Raw genomic sequence first — 22,353 nt, forward strand, 5'->3', positions numbered from 1 at the left:
CACAGACTTAAGCCTGACGACCACGACCGTGCTGGGGCGGATGTCTGCCCCTCTGGTGACCAGGTCACAGCTCCCTTGGGAAGACGATTGACTAGGGAATGGGGACCCTGGGGAGGGGGCCTTCAGGGTGCCATCTGTCTGTTTACGCCAGAAAACAGAGATTTCTGTTTTCTTTCGCTGGGCTCACAGCAGGTGCTTAATAAACAGATCTTGTGGCGGGAGCAGAGGACAGCGAGGTTCAGGCACGACTCCAGGAGTCAACCCCTGGATCTCGGAGGCTCCCCACCCGCGCACATTTCCCTGACTTAACTCTCCTCTCCCTAGTCTTTCAGCCCTAGGAGGGGAGGCCCCCTTTCCACCTAGGTGGCCCCTGTGGGGGTCACTCCCTGGTTTTCACCCTGAACTTCTGGGATGCGGCAGATGCTGGATATGTGTTCGCTGGTGTCCTTGGCTCTTAGCATTCATTAATTCATTCAGCAGCTCTTCATGGAGCTTTGGCCTTAGCCCATGCACTGTGGAAGTGGCAGTGAACTAAGCCAACCTGGCACTTTGGGAGGCTGAGGTGGGAGGACGGCTTGAGCCCAGGAGTTGGAGACTAGCCTGGGCAACATCTCATCTCTACAACAAGTAAAAAATTAGCCAGGCATGGTGGCATGCACCTGTGGTCCCAGCTACTCAGGAGGCTGAGGTGGCCTCCCAAAGGCCCCCACTCCTGGGTCTCCCTTAAGCCCAGGAGGTCAAGGCTGCAGTGAGCCATGATTTTGCCACTGCACTCCAGCCTGGACAACAGAGCAAGACCCTGTCTCAAAGAAAAAAAAAAGGAGGAGACAGACAACATACATGTTGGAGAAAACGGAACAGCCACTGGAGGGACCTCTTTAGCTGAGAGTGGGGGTAGGTCCCTCAGAAGGTGATACTTTTGAGCAAAAATCTGGCCGACAAGCGGGAGTCAGCTGTGCAAAGGAAGAGGGAAGAGCGTCCCAGGCAGAGAAAGTGGCAGTGCAAAGGCCCAGAGGTGGGTGCATGCCTGGTGTTTGAGGAATCAAGAAGGCCATGAGCAGCCGGGTGTGGTGGCTCACACCTGTAATCCCAGCACTTTGGGAGGCCAAGGTGGGTGGATCACTTGAGGTCAGGAGTTTAAGACCAGCCTGGCCAATACAGTGAAACCTCATCTCTACTAAAAATGCAAAAATTAGCTGGGCATGGTGGTTCATGCCTATAATCCCAGCTACTCGGGAGGCTGAGGTAGGAGAATTGCTTGAACCCAGGAGGCGGAGGTTGCAGTGAGCCGAGATCGTGCATTACTGCACTCTAGCTCCAGCGTGGGCAACAGAGCAAGACTCTGCCTCAAAAAAAAAAAAAAAAAGAAAAGAAAGAGAAAAAAAAAGGAGATGAGGTGGGAGAAGTGGAGTGGGACCAGATCTGGTGGGCCCTGTAGGCCATGGAAGGACTTTGAACTTCATTTTAGGTGTGGTAAGGGCTAGTAGAGGGCCTTGGGTAGGGGAGGGGTATGACCTTTACTGTGTGAAACTTGAGTGGGTGAGGGGATGAGCAGGAAGCATAGACACCCTCGGGGAGCCATCTCAGCAGTCCAGGCAGTGGCTTATATAATACACATTGGCGTCCTGGGGTGGTGCCAGGTACACAGCAGGCGCTGCAGGATGGAAGTCATTGCTGTTACTGGTTTTGTTTATTTGAGACAGGGTCTTGCTCTATCACCCAGGCTAGAGTGCAGTGACACAACCACGGCTCATTGCAGCCTCAACCTTCCAGGCTCAAGCAATCCTCCTGCCTCAGCCTGTCAAGGAACTGGGCCTACAGAAGGTGCATGCCACCATGCCAGGCCAATTTTTTGTATTTTTTTTTGGTAGAGATGGAGTCTCACTATGTTGCCAGGGCTGGTCTCAAAACTCCTGGGCTCAAGCAATCCTCCTACCTCAGCCTCCCAAAGTGTTGGGACCACAGGTGTGAGTCACTGCACCCGGCTTGCTGTTATTATTTAAAACTCTGGGCTGGGCGCAGTGGCTCATGCCTATAATCCCAGCACTTTGAGAGGCCGAGGCGGGTAGATCACTTGAGGTCAGGAGTTTGAGACCAGCCTGGCCAACAAGGTGAAACCCTGTCTCTACTAAAAATACAAAAATTAGCTGGGCGCGGTGGCGCATACCTGTAATCCCAGCTACTCAGGAGGCTGAGGTAGGAGAATTGCTTGAGCCCAGGAGGCGGAGGTTGCAGTGAGCCGAGATTGTGCCATTGCACTCCAGACTGGGTGACAGAGTGAGACTCCATCTCAAAAACAAAACAAAACAAAACAAACAAACAAAAAATAAAAACCCTTTGGAATCAGGCACACCTAGGTCGCGGCTGTGACTTGAGCTCTTTGTGGCTGGGTGCATTGGAGCCAATTATTTAACTTCGCTGAGACTCCACGCTGTCATCTGTAAAGTGAGTAGGGTGGTGCCAGGAGTGTTAAAGCAGGTAAGGGACAGATGTAACGTTTTGGGCACAGGGCCTGGCTCGTGGTTGGTTCAATATTTTTGTCATAATTTCTAGTCAGCAGCAGGAGGATAACGAAGGGGTAAGCGGATAAGAGCAGCTGCTATGTTTGAAACGAGTAATCTTTGAGGGGCTTTTTGGCTAGTTCCTGCCGCTAGCCCTGGCAAAAGGCAAGTTTGGAGGGTGGTAGTGGGGAGGGAAGGGTACATAGGGTGTCTCCTCTGTATTTGGTCACCAAATAATGTCTCAGCATCTAGAACAAGGCACAGTGTTCTAGCTTGGGGACTAGAAAGAGCCAATAATACTCATGATAGTAATGATAACAGTAGTAATAGCCAACACTTACCCGCTGTTGAACTGCAGGTAGTAATTAAGGTAACACTAGCTAATGTGATAGTGAAACCCTGAATGCTCAGAGGCTTAGCGCAATAGAAGTTTATTTCTCATTCATGAAAAGTCCTGTTGGGTGTTTGGCAGGTGGCTTTCTATGTGGCGACCCAGGGACCGAGATCCCTTCTGTCTTGTGGTTGCGGCATCCCCTAGGACCTTGGAGTTATTTCCTTCTAGCTGATGGACCAGGAAGGAGAGAAATAATTTTATGGACCAAGCCTAAAGTGGCACGCTGTCTTTCTGTCTTAATTCTGTGGACCAGAACTTGACCACATGGCCATATCTGACTGCAAGGGAGTCTGGGAAATGGCTTTTAGCCATATTCCTAAGAGGAATCGGAAATGCTTTGTGGTGAGCACATTGCAGTTTCTGCCACACCATATCCAGGCATATAGCTTAGCACAGAGTATTTTATTTAATGCTCATGCTAGAAACAGGCACCATTATTATCCCATTTTGCAGATGAGGAAACTGAGGCTCAGAGAAGTGAAGACACTGGTGCAGGGTCACACAGCTGGTGAGGGGCTGGTGAGCCAAGATTGGAGTCCAGGTGGCCAGATGCTGAAGCTGTTAGCATCCAGATTTCTAAGAGGAATTCAGTCTTTTTTTTTTTTTTTTTTTTTTTTTGGAGAATTGGGTGGAAGCAGTGGACACATACACGGGGTTCAGATATGACTTCCTGGGACCCACAGAACCCAGCAGGACTCTGGGGGAGAACTTTGGGGATGGAGCCAAGGGTGGGTGTCACCTGGTGCCAGGGGCTGACATCCTGTCTCCTTCCCCCAACCCTTAGGACTATGGTCAGGAGAAGGCACAGAATAATTCAGTTCGGTCCCTCAAGGACATCTGGGGCCCCCTCTGCTGAGCTGGGCATGCAGGGCTGGACATGCTGGTCCAGGGGTATTTGTGGCTTCCCCCCTGCTCTGGTGGGCAGGTGTGCAGCCTGTAGAGGGGATTTTTGGAGGCTGCCTAGAGATAGAAGAGTGGGTGTCCCTGGGGTTTGTAGTGGCAGCTCTATGCTGCTGGCTGGATTAGTTTTCTTTTTTTTTTTTTTTTTTTTTGAGACAGAGTCTCTCTCTGTCACCCAGGCTGGAGTGCAGTGGTGCAATCTCAGCTCACCGAAACCTCTACCTCCCAGTTTCAAGTGATTCTTGTGCCTCAGCTTCCCGAGTAGTTGGGACTACAGGCACCCACCACCATGCCCAGCTAATTTCTGTATTTTTAGTAGAGACGGGGTTTCACCACATTGGCCAGGCTGGTCTAGAATTCCTGACCTCAAGCGATCCATCTGCCTTGGCCTCCCAGTGTTGGGATTACAGGCATGAGCCACCGCACCTGGCCAGTGGCTGGTTTGGTTTTGCCCAAATCTGGCTTGCTTGCCATTGCAACTTGGCAACATTTATCTTTTTGGCCCTGTTTCTTGGTTTTCCATTTGCAGGGCAGGTTCCTTAGTTGGGCATGAGCGGTCCAGCCTGGACTGATGAGCATTTATACAGCACTGTGGCATTCTGGGTCTGACCTGGATACAGAAGTAGAGCCTCAAAGCACAAATGCCTCGGCCTTGCCCTTCAGTCACTCATTGGGAGGCTGCTGGTCTAAGTGGAATGAGCTTTGGGCTCACCACTTCCCTGAAGCATGTCGCCTTGAATAGGTGAGAGCCCAATCTCTCTGAGCCTCAGTTTTCTCATCTGGAAATGGGTTGAAGTAAGGATTTAATGAGATAATGTGAATATGCCCCCTTTGGGGCACAGCATGGAGCAGCGGGCACCCAGAGGTCAAGGGCTGAGGCATAGCAGTGTAGCAGGACGAGCCGCAGGCAAAACTCCTCAGACACCAGGTTAAAGAAGGAAGGAGCTTTATTTGGCTGGGAACTTCAGGAGACTTGCGTCTTAAAAGCCGAGCTCCTTGAGTGAGCAATTCCTGTCCTTTTTCAGGGCTTACAACTCTAAGGGCAGGAGGCCAGACACGTGATGCTAATGACAATAGGAACAGCGGCCACCATTGGCTAATAGCTCACCACCTGCCAGGTGTGGTAGGTACTATCAGTCGCATTTTTTTGTTGTTTTTGGTAGGACAGAGTCTCGCTATGTTGCCCAGGCTGGTCTCAAACTCCTGGGCTCAAGCGATTCTCCCATTTTGGCCTCCCAAAGTGCTGGGGTTACAGACCTGAACCACCACACCCAGTCTAGTATCATTTTATTTTATTTTATTTTATTTTATTGAGACAGAGTCTTGCTCTGTCACCCAGGCTGGAGTGCTGTGGCACAATCTTGGCTCACTGCAACCTCCTCTTCCTGGGTTCAAGTGATTCCCCTGCCTCAGCCTCCTGAGTAGCTGGGATTATATGCACATGCCACCACGCCCCAGCTAATTTATTTATTTATTTATTTATTTATTTATTTTTTGAGACAGAGTCTTACTCTGTTGCCAGGCTGGAGTGCAGTGGTGTGATCTCGGCTCACTGCAATGTGGCCTCTTGGGGCTTCCTCCGTGCCTCTGCTCGGTAACCATAGCCATCTTCCAGGGAACTGTGGGCATGGGTTGGTGACACTCAAAATGCGAGTGATAGGGAGGTGAACAAGGTAGGCCCTCCCACTACCGGGCTGGTATTCTGGGAACAACAGACAAGCTAACTGATGTCTTTAATGCCACAGTCAGCTTCAAGGTTCAAGCGATTCTCCTGACTCAGCCTCACAAGTAGCTGGGACTACAGACATGCACCAACATGCCCAGCTAATTTTTGTATTTTTAGTAGAGACGGGGTTTCACCATGTTGACCAGGATGGTCTCAATCTCTTGACCTCGTGATCTGCCCACTTTGGCCTCCCAAAGTGCTGGGATTACAGACTAATTTTTGTATTTTCAGTAGAGATGGGGTTTCACTATGTTGGCCAGGCTGGTCTCGAACTCCTGACCTCAAGTGATCTGCCCGCCTCAGCCTCCCAAAGTGCTGGAATTACAGGCTTGAGCCACTGCGCCTGTCCTGGTCTAGTCTCCTTTTAGAGATGAGAAAACTGAGGCTCAGGGAGGTAACCTGTTCAAGGTCTTACTGTCTTGAAGACCATAGTTGCAAGTGACAGAGCTGGGTCTCAGATGCAACCTCAGACCTGATACTGACTCCAGAGCTGTGCGCCTAAGCACTAGAGCACATAGCCTCCTTGCCCCAGGGAAAGAACAATGGGAGGTTGTGGGTGACCTCTGGGTCTCAGGGCCCTGGGATATAGGGACTGTGCCTTTTTTTTTTTCTTTTTTTTTTTTTTTGAGACAAAGTTTCGCTCTTGTTGCCCAGGCTGGAGTGCAATGGCATGATCTCAGCTCACTGCAACCTCCGCCTCCCAGGTTCAATTGATTCTCCTGCCTCAGCCTCCCAAGTAGCTGGGATTACAGGCATGTGCCACCACACCCAGCTAATTTTTGTATTTTTGGTGGAGATGGGGTTTCGCCATATTGATCAGGCTGGTCTCGAACTCCTGACCTCAGGTGATCCGCCTGCCTTGGCCTCCCAAAATGCTGAGATTACAGGTGTGAGTGCCCATGCCTGGCAGGGACTGTGCCTTTTGCATTTTCAAATGAAGGAAATGAGTATTTCTTGAGTGTTGACCGTGTGTTCCCCCGGCACCGTGTCATGTGCTGGGTATGCACACACGATATTCTGTTTCATCCCCGGACAGCTCTGTGAGGTGAGTACCAATATTATCACATCTTACGTAAGAGGACCCTGAGTCTCAGAGAGAGGCAGAGTCACTGTCCCTGGTGCACCCAGCTAGTGGGGGCTGGGGTGGGTGTGAAGGGGCCAGAAGCTTCCCAATAAGTGCCTGAAGGGCAAGGCTAGGGCATTTGTAGTTCGAGGCTCTGTGTCTAGGTCAGACCTAGGAATGCCGCAGGTGTTGCATAAATGCTCATCAGTCCAGGCTGGACCGCTCTTGCCCAACTAAGTGCCAAGCCTGGCCTGGGTGATCTCACAGCCTGCATTCTTTGCCCTACACCTGTTGTGGGAAAACGTAAATCCTCTCATTCTTTGCTAACCATGTGACCCCCGTTCTGGGCCAGCAAAGATGATCCCAAATACTTAGGACTCTGGCCTTTCGCACTGCGTGGCTACTGACCCCACCCCCTGGGCTTGGAGGGCTCTAGGACCCAACAACCTGCGGAGGGTGAAGAGTGTGTGAGGTCCTGACCTCCAGCTGCCTCCCCTCCTTTCCTCCCCCCATTCCCTCTTCTCTCTCCTCCCTCCCTTTCTCTCCCCATTCCCTCTTCTCTCTCCTCCCTCCTTTCCTCCCCCCATTCCCTCTTCTCTCTCCTCCCTCCCTTTCTCTCCCTTCTCCTCCCCTCTCTTCATCCTTCCTCTTCCTTTGGCTCCCCACCTCTGCTTCCCTCCTCTCCTGTCCTTTTCCATCCCCTCCCTCCTCAGCCCCCATCCCAGAGCCTGGAGTTGCAGAGGCAGCTACAGGAGGAGCAGCCCTCCTACCGGCGCAAGCTGCAGGCCTACCTGGAGGGCCAGCAGCGGCAGGCCCAGCTTGTGTGCAGCGGCTGCAGGGCAAGGTCAGGGCCACCCACTCCTGCTCCTGCCCTCCCACATGTTCGTTTTGCCCTGCCCCCACCCATGGGGGTCACCATCAGCTCCCCATCCCCACATTCTCCAGTACAAGAAGAGGTGCTCGGAGCTGGAGCAGCAGCTGCTGGAGAGATCCGGAGAGCTGGAGCAGCAGCGGCTAAGGGTGGGTGCCAGGGTGGGGCAGGGGCAGGCCTGCCCCTGCCCTTCACCTGCCCTGCCTGATGCTTTAACCTCTCTCCCACCCAGGACACAGAGCACAGCCAAGACCTGCAGAGTGCCCTCATCCGGCTGGAGGAGGAGCCGCAGAGGTGGGGGCACAACAGGGAGAGCCAGGGCTGGCAGCATGGCCCCCTCGGCAAGCGCCTAGTGATCCCCTTTGCCCTATTCAGGAGTGCCAGCCTGGCCCAGGTGAATGCCATGCTCCGAGAACATCTGGACCAGGCAGGCTCGGCCAACCAGGCTCTGAGTGAGGACATACGAAAGGTGACCAACGACTGGACATGCAGCCGCAAGGAGCTGGAGCAGCGGGAGGCGGCATGGAGGTTCGAGGAGGAGGTGGGCAGGGGGGTGCAGGGAGGCCAGCTTGACCCAAGGGGAAGGGGCACTGCAGAGGAGGGAGGACTCAGAAGCCTGGAGAGGGAGAGGGAGCACTGTCCAAGGGAGCCTGTTAGCAGAAGTAAATAGCCATCATCACAATAGCTGGTCTTTATCAGTGTGTAGCATGTACCATGTGCACGGTGTGCATTGACCTTTATTCCTGGTGATAACTGCATGTGGTAAGTGCTATCATCCTCCTGATTTTAAAGACAGGTTAAGGCCGGTCGCAGTGGCTCACGCCTGTAATCCCAGCACTTTGGGAGGCTGAGGCAGGCGGATCACTTGAGGTCAGGAGTTCAAGACCAGTCTGGCCAACATGGTGAAACCCCGTCTCTACTAAAAATACAAAAATTAGCTGGGCGTGATGGTGCACGCCTGTCATCCTAGCTATTTGGGAGGCTGAGAGATCATGCCACTGCACTCCATCCTGGGCAACAGAGCAAGACTCTGTCTCAAAATAAATAAATAGAGATTAAGTAACCTGCCCACAGTCATGCAACTGGCAGCTGGGACGCAAAGCTAGGTCACTTGCATTTTTGCCCTTCCTTGCTGCCTCTTGCAGCCAAAAGGGGACTTGAAACCCAGGTCCCTGTGCAGGAGGGAGCCATGAGGCTTGGGAGGCTGAGCGTGGCTGCTGCGACACAACTCTGTGCACAGGCCCACAGGAAGACCCAATCCCTGAATGACAGTGCCTCCCGGGATGGTCGGAGATGAGGGAAGCAGTGGGAGGGAGTAAACCCGCTCTCACACCAACCCTTCCCTCGGCATGTCTTCCCTCCAGTCTTTCAATGCCTACTTCAGCAAGGAGCACAGTCACCTGCTCCTGCTATGGAGGCAGGTGGTGGGGTTCCGGCGGCTGGTCAGCGAGGTGAAGATGTTCACCGAGAGGTGAGGCCTGGCCAGGGATGGGCAGCAGCTGAGAGCCAGCCCTGCTCTTTACATCCAACTCAACTCAGTTGAATTTCAGTTCAACTCAATGCACCTGCTGTGCACAAGGGCCGGTGAGGACACAGAGGCAACTTGTAATAACCATTACCACAGTCGTGGCAGTCAGCATTTATTAGATGTTTACTCTGGGCTAGGCTCTTTGTATATTTCATTTCAACTAATATTCATAGCTTCCCTGTGAGGTAGGAACTGTGTTCATTCCCATTTTATAGATGAGGACATTGAGGTACAGAGAGGTTGAGTGATCTTCCTGAGGTCGCACAGTAGTACATAAGTGGCTGAGTCAGAGTTTGAAGTTCCTGATTTATTTATTTATTTATTTATTTATTTATTTATTTATTTATTTATTTATTTTGAGATGGAGTCTCATTCTGTCACCAGACTGGAGTGCAGTGGCACGATCTTGGATCACTGCAACCTCCACCTCCTTGGTTCAATCAATTCTCCTGCCTCAGCCTCCCAAGTTGCTGGGATAACAGGCACATGCTGCCACGACTGGCTAACTTTTTTTGTAGTTTAGTAGAGACGGGGTTTCACCATGTTGCCCAGGCTGGTCTCGAACTCCTGAGCTCAGGCGGAGCCTTAGCCTCCCAAAGTGCTGGGATTATAGGCCACCGTGGGATTATAGCTGAGCCACCATGCCAGGCTGAAGTTCCTGATTTTAATCCACTAGAATATTCAGCTTTGCTACCAAGGACCTCACAGCCTCTTGTGATGAAAAGATGTAGATCCCCAAAATTCTAGACTGAGGAAGCGAGTGGTCAGTGATATGTACGTGGGACAGAGGGAATGTCCTGGAGGCTCAGAAGGATGGGAGGGGTGGGGAGGTCAGAAAAACCAATTTGTGGAGATGGAATTTGCTCAGAGCGTCAAGGGATGGGTAGGGTTGAAGCAGAGCAGCAGGCGCTCCAAGCAGGAGCAAGGCATGAGCAAAGGCATGGTGGTGGGAGCCCATGACAGCCAGGGGGTTGCAAGGAAGAGCTGGTACAGGGAAAGGAGAGCCTGCCTCAGCGGGGGAGCTTGGGCCTGCCTTATCTTTGAGCAGGGGTGTCTGATTGGTGTGAGCAGTCAGCTCAACAGTAGTGTCGGGGAGGCTGCGGAGAGAGCCCCAAGGCAGGAGGCCAAGGTATTTCATTTAGTGCGTTAAAAACATTTTAGTTAGTAATCTTTTCTTTTCTTTATGGCTCACTACAGCCTCGGCCTCCTGGTCTGAAGCAATCCTCCTACTTCAGATCCTGTGCAGTTGGGACCACAGGTGCATGCCACCAGGCTTGCTGATTTTTTTATTTCTTGTAGAGTCGAGGTCTCACTTTGTTGCCCAGGCTGGTCTTGAACTCCTGAGCCCAAGTGATCCCCCTGCCTTGACCTCCCAAAGTGCTGGGATTACAGGCAAAGTGTGGGATTACAGCAACCACAACTGGTTTAATAATCTTTTCTTAATATCATCGAATAGCCAGTGTCTAAATTTTCCCTATGTCTCATAAATGTCACAGATAGGCCAGGTGCTCACACCTATAATCCCAGTACTTCGGGAGGCCAAGGCAGGTGGATCATCTGAGGTCAGGAGTTCGAGACCAGCCTGGCCAACATGGTGACACCCCCATCTCTACTAAAAATACAAAAATTATCCAGGTGTGGTGACACATGCCTGTAATCCCAGCTACTGGGGAGGCTGAGGTACCAGACTCGCTTGAACCCAGGAGGCGGAGGTTTCAGTGAGTCGACGTCACACCACTGCACTCCAGCCTGGGTGACGGAGTGAAACTCTGTCTCAAAAAAAAAGTCACAGATAGTCTTGCTTTAGTTTTTTCTTTACAATTTGTTTGAATCTGGATCCACAGACATTCACAAAATGTGAATGGTTGCTTTGTCTTTTTTTTTTTTTTTTTCGAGATGGAGTCTCGCTTTGTTGCCCAGGCTGGAGTGCAGTGGCAGGATCTTGGCTCACTACAACCTCTCCCTCCTGGGTTCAGCAATTCTATGGCTTCAGCCTTCTGAGTAGCTGGGATTACAGGAGTGTGCCACCACGCCCAGCTAACTTTTGTGTTTTTAGTAGAGATGGGGGCTTCACCATGTTGGCCAGGCTGTTCTTGACCTCAGGTGATCCACCTACCTTGGTCTCCCAAAGTGCTGGGATTACAAGAGTGAGCCACTGTGCCCGGCCCATGCTTTGTCTTTGAAGTCCCTTTTAACTTACTTGTTCAGGAAACTGGGCCAATTGTCCTTGGAGATTCTCATGGTCTGGATTTTGCTGGTTGCATCCTTATGGTGTCATTTAACATGTTTCTTTATCCCATGTATTTCCTGTAAATTGGATGTTGGATCTAAAGCTAGGTCAGATTCAGGTTCTTCTGCTTGCTTTTTTGTTTGATCAAGACTCCATAAGTAGAATGTGTTCTTCCAGCAGGATGCCCCTATGCCAGCTGTCTCTCTTTTCAAGATCCAACCCACTCATCAGAGGCTGCAAAACTGTGAGCTTCTCATTTAGTCACTCCTGTGTGTATTAATTAGAATTCTATAATGAGGCACTTTCTCTCCTTACTATTAGATAACCAGTGGTACAGTTCATTCAGGAAAGGAAAGGAAAGGATTTAACCTGTATTATGGACTTAAAATACTTTTTTTTTCTTTTTTTTTTTTGAGACAGTCTCTCTCTGTTGCCCAGGCTGGAGTGCAGTGGCATAATCACAACTCACTTAGGCTTGACCTCCCAGGCTCAAGTGATCCTCCCACCTCAGCCACCCAAGTAGCTGGGACTACAGGAGTGCGCCACCACACCTGGCTAATTTTTTGTATTTTTAGTAGAGACGGGGTTTCACCATGTTGCCCAGGCTGGTCTCGAATGCCTGACCTCAGGTGATCTGCCCGCCTCGGCCTCCCAAAATGCTGGGATTATAGGTGTGAGCCACCACGCCTGGCCTCAGCGTAGTTTTAATTTGTAGTTGGGAGCGAGCCCCATCCCATCCCCATCCTGTGCTCTCTCCCAAAGGACCTGCTGCAGCTGGGAGGGGAGCTGGCCCGGACATCACAAGCTGTCCAGGAGGCGGGCCTGGGACTGAGCACGGGCCTGTGGCTGGCAGAGAGCCGGGCCGAGGCAGCCCTGGAGAAGCAGGCCCTGCTGCAGGCCCAGCTGGAGGAGCAGCTGCGGGACAAGGTGCTCCACTAGAAGGACCTGGCCCAGCAGCAGATGCAAAGTGACCTGGACAAGGCTGACCTCAGTGCCAGGCGGGTCCCTGGTGGGTGCCGCACGGGGCAGGCGTCCTTGCAGAAGGTAAAACTGGAGAGTTGGGGAGAAGGGAGCATCTGTTCACTAGGGGCAGGGCCTTCCTCTGTGAGCTCAGCCAGTCTTCCTAGGCACCCAACTGAGTTTCCAAGGCACTTGCCCAGTGTGTATCATAAACAGCTTAGCCTCCTATGACAGAACTTGTGGCCAGGTGTGGTGGCTCACACCTGTAATCCCAGCACTTTGGGAGGCCAAGGTGGGGCATTACCTGAGGTCAGGAGCTCAAGACCAGCCTGCCCAACAGGCGAAACCCTGTCTCTACTAAAAATACAAAACTTAGCCGGGTGTGGTGGTGTGTGCCTCTAATCCCAGCTACGAGGGAGGCTGAGACAGGAGAATCGCTTGAACCCAGGATGTGGAGGTTGCAGTCAGCCAAGATCACATCACTGTATTCCGGCCTGGATGACACAGCGAAACTCTGTCTCAAAAGAAAACCACAAAAAAACAACTTGTGCCCCTTTCTCCTGCCACCTGGACAAGTCCTCCAGTGCTTTCCCATGAGATAAAGCTGGTGGGAACCTCATTCCCATTTCACAGATGAGAAGTGTGAGGTCTGGAGAGGAGCCGCAACTTGTTTAAGGTCACACAGCCAGGGAGGTGGATGTTAGGGTCCCTGCCTCGGGTTTGGAGAAGCATGGTGGACACAGAGCTAGTGGATTTGAGAGGCTGGGGTGGTCCCGTATTCATCTCTGTTGCTCCCCCAACTCCAGAGTGACAGAGCTGGGCCTGGCAGTGAAGCGTCTTCAGAAGCAGAATCTGGAGAAGGATCAGGTCGACAAGGACCTCATCGAGAAGCTTGAGGCCCTGGTGAACTGCAGCTGCTCGTGAGATGTGGCAGGGTGGGATGGGGTACCGGCCAGATCCATGGACACAGGCTTAGGGCTGGGCTGCCTGGGCCACCCCCAGCATCCCACTCACACTCAGGTTCAGCCCACACAGGTGTGCAGGCTTTGTGGTAAGAACATTCACCTCCTCCATCCCATTTCTTCCTCCCAGCAGCCCTGTAGCATAATCCTCATGACACAGATGGGGAAACTGAGGCCCAAGAGGGGAAATGCTTGTCCAGTCTCAGAGCCAGTAAGCCGGAGAGTTGGGACTTGAACTCCCATCCGCGCTCTCCAGGTCCAGATGCTGCCTCTGGAATCCCAGCTGCCCATCGCCACTAGTGGGACACTCACTCCCCCAGGGTACAGCCTGGTTTGGTCACCCCTCTGTGTGGGGCCTGGCCTGGGTTCTAGGTCTGGCTCTCCTCCAATCGACTGTGTGACCTGGGGCAGGACACAGCTGTTCTCTGCGCCTGGTCTGTTCATTGAGGGCCTCGGACCTGCTGTGGGGTCTACCAGATGTCTGGCCTATGGACATAGCTTCAGAGGCCACCTGGTCAGTGGTGGACCAGGAAGGGAGGGGAAGGGGAGGTTTCAGATAAGACAGAACCCCGACCACCCTTTGTCTCCCTAACTACACTCCAGGAATCCCTGCGGCTACAGGAGCAGGCGGCCCTGGAGACAGAGGACGGAGAGGGGCTACAGCAGAGCCTAAGGGACCTGGCACAGGTGTGAGCCCAAAGAGGTGGGAAGACAGGGCACTGCCAGGCAGTCCCGGGCTCCCCTGCCACGCCTTTCGGTGGCCTGGGACTGAACTGCAAATGGGTGGGGACCTGGGACCCAGGCTGTAGCTGCTCAGCACCCCCGGCCCTGGGGAGCCCCCAGTCTCAGAGGGGAGGCACGGCCCTTTTGGAGGCCACCTGTGAGCTGAGGACTGAGCTAGTGGAGGAGGTGAAATCAGGAAGGCTTCTTGTAAGAGGGAGCATTTGGGATGAGGCGGCCCCCAGCCTCGCCTGGACGACTTTGCCAGCTAACACTGCGGTTCCTAACTCTGAGGCCTTCTTCTGCCTGCCTCCCCTACCCTCAGTCCGTCCTGTCGGACACTGAGAGCGGCGTCCAGCTGAGCGGCTCCGAGCGCACCGCGGATGACTCCCTCGGCAACCTGCGGGGGCTCTCGGGCCAGCGGACCCCGTCCCCACCGTGGCGCTCTTCGCCCGGCCGAGGCCGTTCACCCCGCCGAGGCCCCTCCCCGGCCTGCTCAGACTCCTCCACGCTCGCCCGGATCCACTCCGCCCTGCACAAGCACGAGCTGCAGGTCCAGGTAGGAAGGGGCTTGGACGTTCTGGGCTCAGCCAGAGGCCTGGAGAGAGCGTCTGGCGCCCTCCGGGTGGGGGCGGGGCGGGGGCAGGTCCGGGGCCAGGGTCCGGGGGAGGAGTCCGAGCGCCTTGGGGTGCAGCCAGAGCTCTGAGAAAGTGTCTGAGGGTGTCAGGATCCCGAAGGAGGTGGCCGAGAGCTCTGCGGTGAAGCCAGCCCAGAAGTGGGGGTGCTTGGGCAGCTGGGGGTGGGCGCTTGGGCAGCCGGTGGAGGGAGGAGGCTGCGGCAGTGTTAGGGTCCTGGTAGAGAGGGAGACAGGTCCCTGGTCATACAGAGCCAGGACCCTGGGAAAAGGTCTAGCAAGGGAAATCACAGCCTAGGATGAGAGCTTGGGAACTAGGGGCGGAGCCAGGGTAGGGAGGAGTCTGAGAGTGGAACCAGGATGCAAGGGGGAGGAGCCTGGGAGCCCTGGGGGGTGGGATCAGAACCCAGGAGACGAGTGTGCCTGGGGGTTTGTCTGGCATCCGGGGGGCTTTGATAGGAGTTGTCCGGGACCCCAGGGAGGTGAGGGCTCAGAGGGTGGTGAGGGCACATAGGAGGGGAGCGGAAGCCTGGCTCTCACGCCTAGGGCCCTATCCTGCCCCAGGCCAGGTCCAGGCCCTAGACCCCGCCTAGCGTAGGCTAGTGTGTATCCCTGGAACCAGAAGAGAGTAGGTGGCTCTGGAGGCCTCAAAGGACCCCCCTAGACTCTGTGATCCCCGCGCCCCAGGACATGCGTGGGCGCTATGAGGCAAGCCAGGACCTGCTGGGCACCCTGCGGAAGCAGCTTAGCGACAGCGAGAGTGAGCGGCGGGCCCTAGAGGAACAGAGGCAGCGCCTGCGGGACAAGACCGACAGCACCATGCAGGCCCAGGAGGACGCCCAGCGCGAGGTGCAGCGGCTGCGGAGCGCCAAAGAGCTCCTGAGAAGGTGCCGGGGAGGTCTGAGCTGGGGGGTGCTGAAGAATAAGTCGGCGGATGGGCATAACACCAGTGGAGCCTTATGCGTGTGGCTCTGCACTAATATGGTCGCCACTAGCTGCATGTGCCTATTAACGTTTAGGTATTTATTTATTTATTTATTTATTTTTAAGATGGAGTCTTGCTGTGTCATCCAGCGTGGAGTGCAGTGGCGCGATCTGGGCTCACTGCAAGCTCCGCCTCCCAGGTTCACGCCATTCTCCCGCCTCAGCCTCCCTAGTAGCTGGGACTATAGGCGCCCGCCACCACGGCCGGCTAATTTTTTTTTTTTTTTTTTTTTTTTTGAGACGGAGTTTCACTCTGTCACCCAGGCTGGAGTACAGTGACGCGATTTCAGCTCACTGCATCCTCCGCCTCCGAGTTTTAAGCATTTCTCACCTCAACCTCCCGAGTAGCTGGGATTACAGGTGCCCACCACCACTCCCAGCTAATTTTTTGTATTTTTAGTAGAGGCGGGGTTTCACCATCTTGGCCAGGCTGATCTTGAACTCCTGACCTCGTGATCCACCCACCTCCGTCTCTCAAAGTGCTGGGATTACAGGCATGAGCCATTGCACCCGCCCAACATTTATTTTTTAGTATTCAGTTTTGTTTTGTTTTGCTTCATTTTGAGTCACGCTCTTGCTCTGTTTCCCAGGCCGGGGCACAATTGGTCCCTCACAGCTCACTGTAGCGTGGAACTCCCAGACTCAAGCGGTCCTCCAACCTCTACTTCCCAACTGCCCCTAGTTGGGGGCCAGGGCCTGGGCCTGGCCTGGGGAAGGATATGGGACCGAAGCCTGAGAGTTAGGTTTCCACTCCCTTCCTCTGTGCTCTCATCACCCTCTGAGCCCTCACCTCCCTGGGTTCCTGGGCAACTCTGATCTCAGCCCCAAGGATACTAGACAAGCCCCCAACATTTCTAAATTTTTTGTAGAGATGGGGGTCTCACTATGTTGCCCATGCTGGTCTTGAACTCCTAGCTTCAAACACTCCTCCCACCTCAGCCTCCCAAATTGCTGGGATTACAGGCACAAGCCACTGTACCTGGCTCTATTAAAATTTAATTAAAAATTTGAAAAAGTGAAAATTCAGGCTGGGTGTGGTGGCTCACAGCCAGGTGGCTGGCCAACATGGTGAAACCCGGTTTCTACTAAAAATACAAAAATTAACCAGGCATGGTGGCATGCTCCTGTAATGCCAGCTACTCGGGAGGCTGAGGTGGGAGAATCACTTGAACTCCGGAGGCAGAGGTTGCAATGAGCAAGGATAACACCACTGCACTCCAGGCTGGGAGACGTAGTGAGACTCCATCTCAAAAACAAACAAACAAAAAAGATGCGGTGGCTCACACCTGTAATCCCAGCACTTGGGGAGGCCGAGGTGGGCGGATCACGAGGTCAGGAGATCGAGACCATCCTGGCTAACACGGTGAAACCCCGTCTCTACTAAAAATACAAAAACAAAATTAGCTGGGTGCAGTGGCGGGCGCCTGTAGTTCCAGCTACTCGGGAGGCTGAGGCGGGACAATGGTGTGAACCTGGGAGGTGAAGCTTGCAGTGAGCCAAGATTGCGCCACTGTACTCCTGCCTGGGTGACAGATCGAGACTCCATCTCAAAAAAAAAAAAAGAAAGAAAGAAAAAAGAAAAAGAAAATTCAGTTCTTTAGTTGCCCTAGGCACATTTCAAGCACTCATCAACCACACATGGCCATAGAACATTTCTGTCATCTCAGAGAGTTCTATTGACAGCGCTATTCTGGACTGTATTTCTTGGAGTTTTTTGTTTGTTTGTTTGTTTTCAGAGATGGGGTCTTGCTGTGTTGCTCAGGATGGTCTCAAACTCCTGGCCTCAAGCGATTCCCCTGCCTCGGCCTCCCAAAATGCTGAGATTACAGGCATAAGCCACCATGCCTAGCCTTGAGGATTGTTTTTTTCTTTTAATTTGAGACAGGGTCTCGTTCTGTCACCTAGGCTGGAGTACAGTGGTGCGATCTCAGTTCACTGCAACCTCCACCTCCTAGGCTTAAGTGATCCTCCCACCTCAGCCTCCTGAGTAGCTGGGACTACAGGCACACACCACCACGCCTGCCTAATTTTTCTGTTTTTTGTAGAGATGGGGTTTTGCCATGTTGCCCAGGCTGATCTCTAACTCCTGAGCTCAAATGATCACCTATCTTGGCTTCCCAAAGTACTGGGATTATAGGTGTGAGCCATCACACCCAGCACCTTGAAGATTTTTAAGACAAGAAATTATCCACTTTTTTTTTTTTTTCCGCAGTCTTGTTGCCCATGGCACGATCTTGGCTTACTGCAACCTCCGCCTCCCAGGTTCAAGCAATTGCCTCAGCCTCCCTGGTAGCTGGGATTACAGATGCCTGCCAGCATGCCTGGCTAATTTTTATATTTTTAGTAGAGATGGGGTTCCACCATGTTGGCTAGGCTGGTGTCAAACTCCTGACCTCAGGTGATTCGCCCACCTCGGCCTCCCAAAGTGCTAGATTACAGGCATGAGCCACCGTTCTTTGCACCTTGAAGATTTTTAAGACAAGAAATTATCCACTTAGCTGCCAGGTTGTTTTTGATATTTTGTTGTTTGGTTTTTCTCTTCATAAATGTAACCATCTAATGAAAAGTTTGAAAAATAGAAATAAAAAGACCTCGCCTTCTCACAGCCTCATCTGCCCATCCTAACTCATGTAGGGCACTGGTTTTCCTTCCCACTGTGTTGCCTGGCGGTGAGATAGCAAACGTTTCCTGCACACCTACTGTGCGCCAGGCTCTTGGCCGAGTGTTTTATACATACTCTGTCATTTAGTCCTCCTGTCAAACTTATGCAATTCAGAACTCTTTTGTTGTAAGCTTGAGAGGCTCGCTCAGACTCATACAGCATGTGTGGCTGGGGTGGCAGGGTGGGAATTGGAATTCAGGTCCATGGGAGAGTAAACCCAGGCTTTCCATGCCTGGAAAGGAGAAGGTCTTTTTAAGTAGTTGTGTTCACAGCAAACATCCCATTTTGCATTCTGTGAAATGTGGAGATGGGGGTCTCACTATGTTGCCCACGCTGGTCTTGAACTCCTAGCTTCAAACACTCCTCCCACCTCAGCCTCCCAAATTGCTGGGATTACAGGCATAAGCCACTGTGCCTGGCTCTATTAAAATTTAATTTAAAATTTTAAAAAGTGAAAATTCAGGCTGAGTGTGTTTTACTGAACAGCACGTTGTCAACTGGGCACAGTGGCTCACGCCTGTAATCCCAGCACTTTGGGAGACTAAGGCGGGTGGATCACTTGAGGCCAAGAGTTTGAGCCCAGCCTGGCCAACATGGCAAAACCCCATCTGTACTAAAAATTTTAAAAATTGGCCCGGCATAGTGGCTCACGCCTGTAATCCCAGCACTTTGGGAGGCCAAGGCAGGAGGACCACCTGAGTTCGGGAGTTTGAGACCAGCCTGACCAACATGGAGAAACCCTGTCTCTACTAAAAATACAAAATTGGCCGTCCATGGTGGTACATGCTTGTAATCCCAGCTACTTGGGAGGCTGAGGCAGGAGAATCACTTGAACATGGGAGGCAGAGTTTGCGGTGAACCGAGATCACGCTATTGCACTCCAGCCTGGGCAACAAGAGTGTCAAAAAAATAAATAAAAATAAAAGTACAAAATAAAAAAAAAATAAAAAATTAGGGCTGGGTGTGGAGGCTCACGCCTGTATTCCTAGCACTTTGGGATACCGAGGCGGGCAGATCACTTGAGGTCAGGAGTTTGAGACCAGCCTGGCCAATATGGTGAAATCCCGCTTCTAACTAAAAATGCAAAAATTAGCTGGGTGTGGTGCTAGGTGCCTGTAATCCCAGCTACTCGGGAGGCTGAGGCAGGAGAATTGCTTGAACTCTGGAAGTGGAGGTTGCAGCAAGCTGAGATTGTGTCACTGCACTCAAGCCTGGGTGACAAAGTGAGACTCTGTCTAAAAAAAAAAAAAATTGCTGGACGTGGTGGCTCACACCTGTAATCCCAGCACTTTGGGAGGCCGAGGCGGGCAGATCACGAGGTCAGGAGATCAAGACCATCCGGCTAACATGGTGAAAACCCGTCTCTACTAATAATACAAAAAATTAGCCGGGTATGGTGGCAGGCGCCTGTAGTCCCAGCTACTCAGGAGGCTGAGGCAGGAGAATGGCATGAACCCAGGAGGCGGAGCATGCAGTAAGCCGAGATCACGCCTGGGTGACAGAGCAAGACTCCGTCTCAAAAAAAAAAAAAAAAGAAAATCACATCGGGAAGGTTTTTCGCACCTACTGCCAGTGGGGAACGTGGCAGCTCACGGCAAGTCTTTGGGGTCCCAGTTGTTCCCTTCTCCTCCCTCCCCTGCCGTGGCCACCATGTGACTGTGTAGCAGGAAGCCGTGGGATCTGCAGACTCAGCTCTATCAGGCTTCCCAGAATTGAGGGGCATGGGTTGTTATAGGGGACATTTCCTGGTCACGTGGCCTAGCAGAGCTGGTGGCACAATTGCCCATGTGTCCCAGGAGCCTAACCTGGCCTCTTCTACCTGGTAGGGTGCTTGGAGATAAAGCCAGCACCTCCATCCACTCCAAGTGGATGGGCTGGGGAGAAGGAAAGCCAGGTTCTTCTGCTGGAGGGTGTGAGTGAAATGAGTCAGCTATAGGCAGGGTCAGGGAAGGCTTCCTGGAGGCAGGTGCCTTGGAAAACGGGAGATTGTAGCTCATGGCTAGAGGAGCAGCCAGCCACCTTCCCTGCAGAGAGCAGCCCCAGCATCCCCTCTGCTTGTCCTGAAGGGAGAAGAGCAACCTGGCCCACAGCCTGCAGGTGGCCCAGCAGCAGGCCGAGGAGCTGCGGCAGGAGCAGGAGAAGCTGCAGGCTGCCCGGGAGGAGCTGCGGCGCCAGCGGGACTGGCTGGGGGAAGAGCAGGAGGACACAATGCAGGATGGTGTGCGGGTGCGCCGGGAGCTTGAGCACAGGTGAGCAGCATCTCGCCACCCTGCCAGGGCCCTTCAAATGTGCCTCGGGTCCCCTGACAGTGCCCTGGGGGGTTAGGGAGCACCCACTGGGTCCTGGGCCTCCTACCATCTGGACCCCTCTGATGTCGGGTTTTCTAACCAGACCCATTGCAGGAAATTGGGGCTCAGGGAGGTGTAGTCACTTACCTGGAGTCAGAGAACTAGTTAAAAGGTAGAACTTGGATGATAATAACAAGAATAATTAAAATAACAGTAGTAATATTAACGATAGTATTTTTAAAATTAAGTTATGATCATAATAATATCCTTACTAATTTCACTAAGTGCCAGATACCATTTTAAGCAATTCAGTTCTCTCATTTAACCTATGATAACTGTGACATAGAAACTGTTATCTTCATTTTGTGGATGGTAAACTGAGGCACAGAGAAGCCATGTCACTTGCCCCAGGTCACACAGCTAGTTAGAAGAGCCAGGATTTTAACCCAGACATTCTGCCTTCAGAGTTAACCTCTTCACCACTGCGCTGCTTACCTCTCTGGGACGTGATCGATGATGATGTTTAGTAGACTGTGGTGGAGCATGTTATTCTTGTTTCTGAAGGCCCTTGGGGAGATGTGTCAGGCACTATTTTAAGCACATGTGAAGTTTGTATCCTTAAAACAGGCTGGGCACGGTGGCTCACGCCTGTAATCCCAGCACTTTGGGAGGCCGAGGCAGGCGAATCGCCTGAGGTCAGGAGTTCGAGACCAGCCTGGTCAACATGGGGAAACCCCGTCTCTACTAAAACTACAAAAATTAGCCAGGCGTGGTGGTGCATGCCTGTAATCCCAGCTACTCGGGAGGCTGAGGCAGGAGAATGGCTTGAACCCAGGAGGCGGAGATTGCAGTGAGCTGAGATCTCACCACTGTACTCCAGCCTGAGCGACAGAGCGAGAGTCTGTCTCAAAAAAAACAAAGAAACAATGTGACAAGGTAGGTGTTACCTCATTTTGCAGATGTGAAAACGGAGGCCCAGGGTCATGGAGCTAAGCAGTAGTGGGCTTGGTTGCCCTGTGGCTCAGGCTCTTTCTCTCCAAACTCCTGCCTCAGGCCTGGTCCACAGCCAAGCATCTCGCTGGCTGTAGGAGGTTCGGGGCAGGAAAGTGACATGGGTCACCCACCTGCCCTCTGTCCTGCAGCCATAGACAACTGGAGCAGCTGGAAGGGAAGTGCTCAGTCCTGGCCAAGGAGCTGGTGGAGGTGAGGGAGGCGCTGAGCCGCGTCACGCTGCAACGGGACATGCTGCAGGCCGAGAAGGCCGAGGTGGCCGAGGCGCTGACCAAGGTGGGTCCCTGTTGGCTGCACAACCACAAACCTACCTCTGACCCCCAGCCCCAAGCCTTGTCACTCTGGCACAGACTGGTCCCAGTGTCAGGCAGACCTCTGAGCCTGGTCACAGACTGACCCCTTCCTTCTGGATACAGGCTGATCTTTGTCACAGGCCACAGACCTCTGGACCTCTGGTCCCAGCCATAAGTGGACTGACCTCTCTTTATGGCCGTATCCCTGCTCTTCTGGATGCTCCTGGGGGCAGTGCCTATAGCTCAGGGTCATCCAGTGCCTGAGACTCAGCTCCTGGGGTCTGAGAGTTGTGGCCACAGCGCAGAGGGTCCTTTGCGGGGGGGGCCTGCGCTGTCCGCTGCAGCCTGGGCTCTGAGCAGTGCTATCCCTAGACCCTACTCAGGGGATCCTCTGAACTCTGGCCCTGCCCTGCAGCTTGAGCTATTTTTGCACAGCTCTGTGGTGTGTGGCTTTTAAATGGCTCATAAGCAGCAGGCTTTCTGCGGTGATTTTTTTTTCCATCTCACGCTGTGTCCCCTGCTTGTCTCCCCTCCCCTGTCTCCGAGGGTCCATCTCTCTGGGTCTCTTCCTGTCCCTTCTCACCTCCTCCCAACCTTTCTGCCTTTCCTCATCTCTTGGGGCCTGA

General features: G+C 52.9%; 1 protein-coding gene across 1 annotated transcript in view; it reads left to right on the forward strand.

Moving 5' to 3' along the window:
* The first annotated feature begins 1,696 nt into the window (after positions 1 to 1,696).
* LOC117979657 (rootletin-like) overlaps positions 1,697 to 22,353 on the forward strand; it is a 28,277-nt gene continuing 7,620 nt past the window's right edge. Inside the window, 12 exon segments of the mRNA XM_055097708.2 lie at positions 1,697 to 7,604; positions 7,688 to 7,749; positions 7,831 to 7,996; positions 8,820 to 8,926; position 9,274; positions 11,976 to 12,211; positions 12,980 to 13,076; positions 13,739 to 13,822; positions 14,181 to 14,414; positions 15,177 to 15,376; positions 20,202 to 20,384; positions 21,566 to 21,710. Of these exon segments, the coding sequence (XP_054953683.2) occupies positions 7,464 to 7,604; positions 7,688 to 7,749; positions 7,831 to 7,996; positions 8,820 to 8,926; position 9,274; positions 11,976 to 12,211; positions 12,980 to 13,076; positions 13,739 to 13,822; positions 14,181 to 14,414; positions 15,177 to 15,376; positions 20,202 to 20,384; positions 21,566 to 21,710 (1,656 nt within the window). The 5' untranslated portion in view covers positions 1,697 to 7,463.

Source organism: Pan paniscus, chromosome 1 (genome assembly GCF_029289425.2).
Source record: "Pan paniscus chromosome 1, NHGRI_mPanPan1-v2.0_pri, whole genome shotgun sequence".
Taxonomy (NCBI): domain Eukaryota; kingdom Metazoa; phylum Chordata; class Mammalia; order Primates; family Hominidae; genus Pan; species Pan paniscus.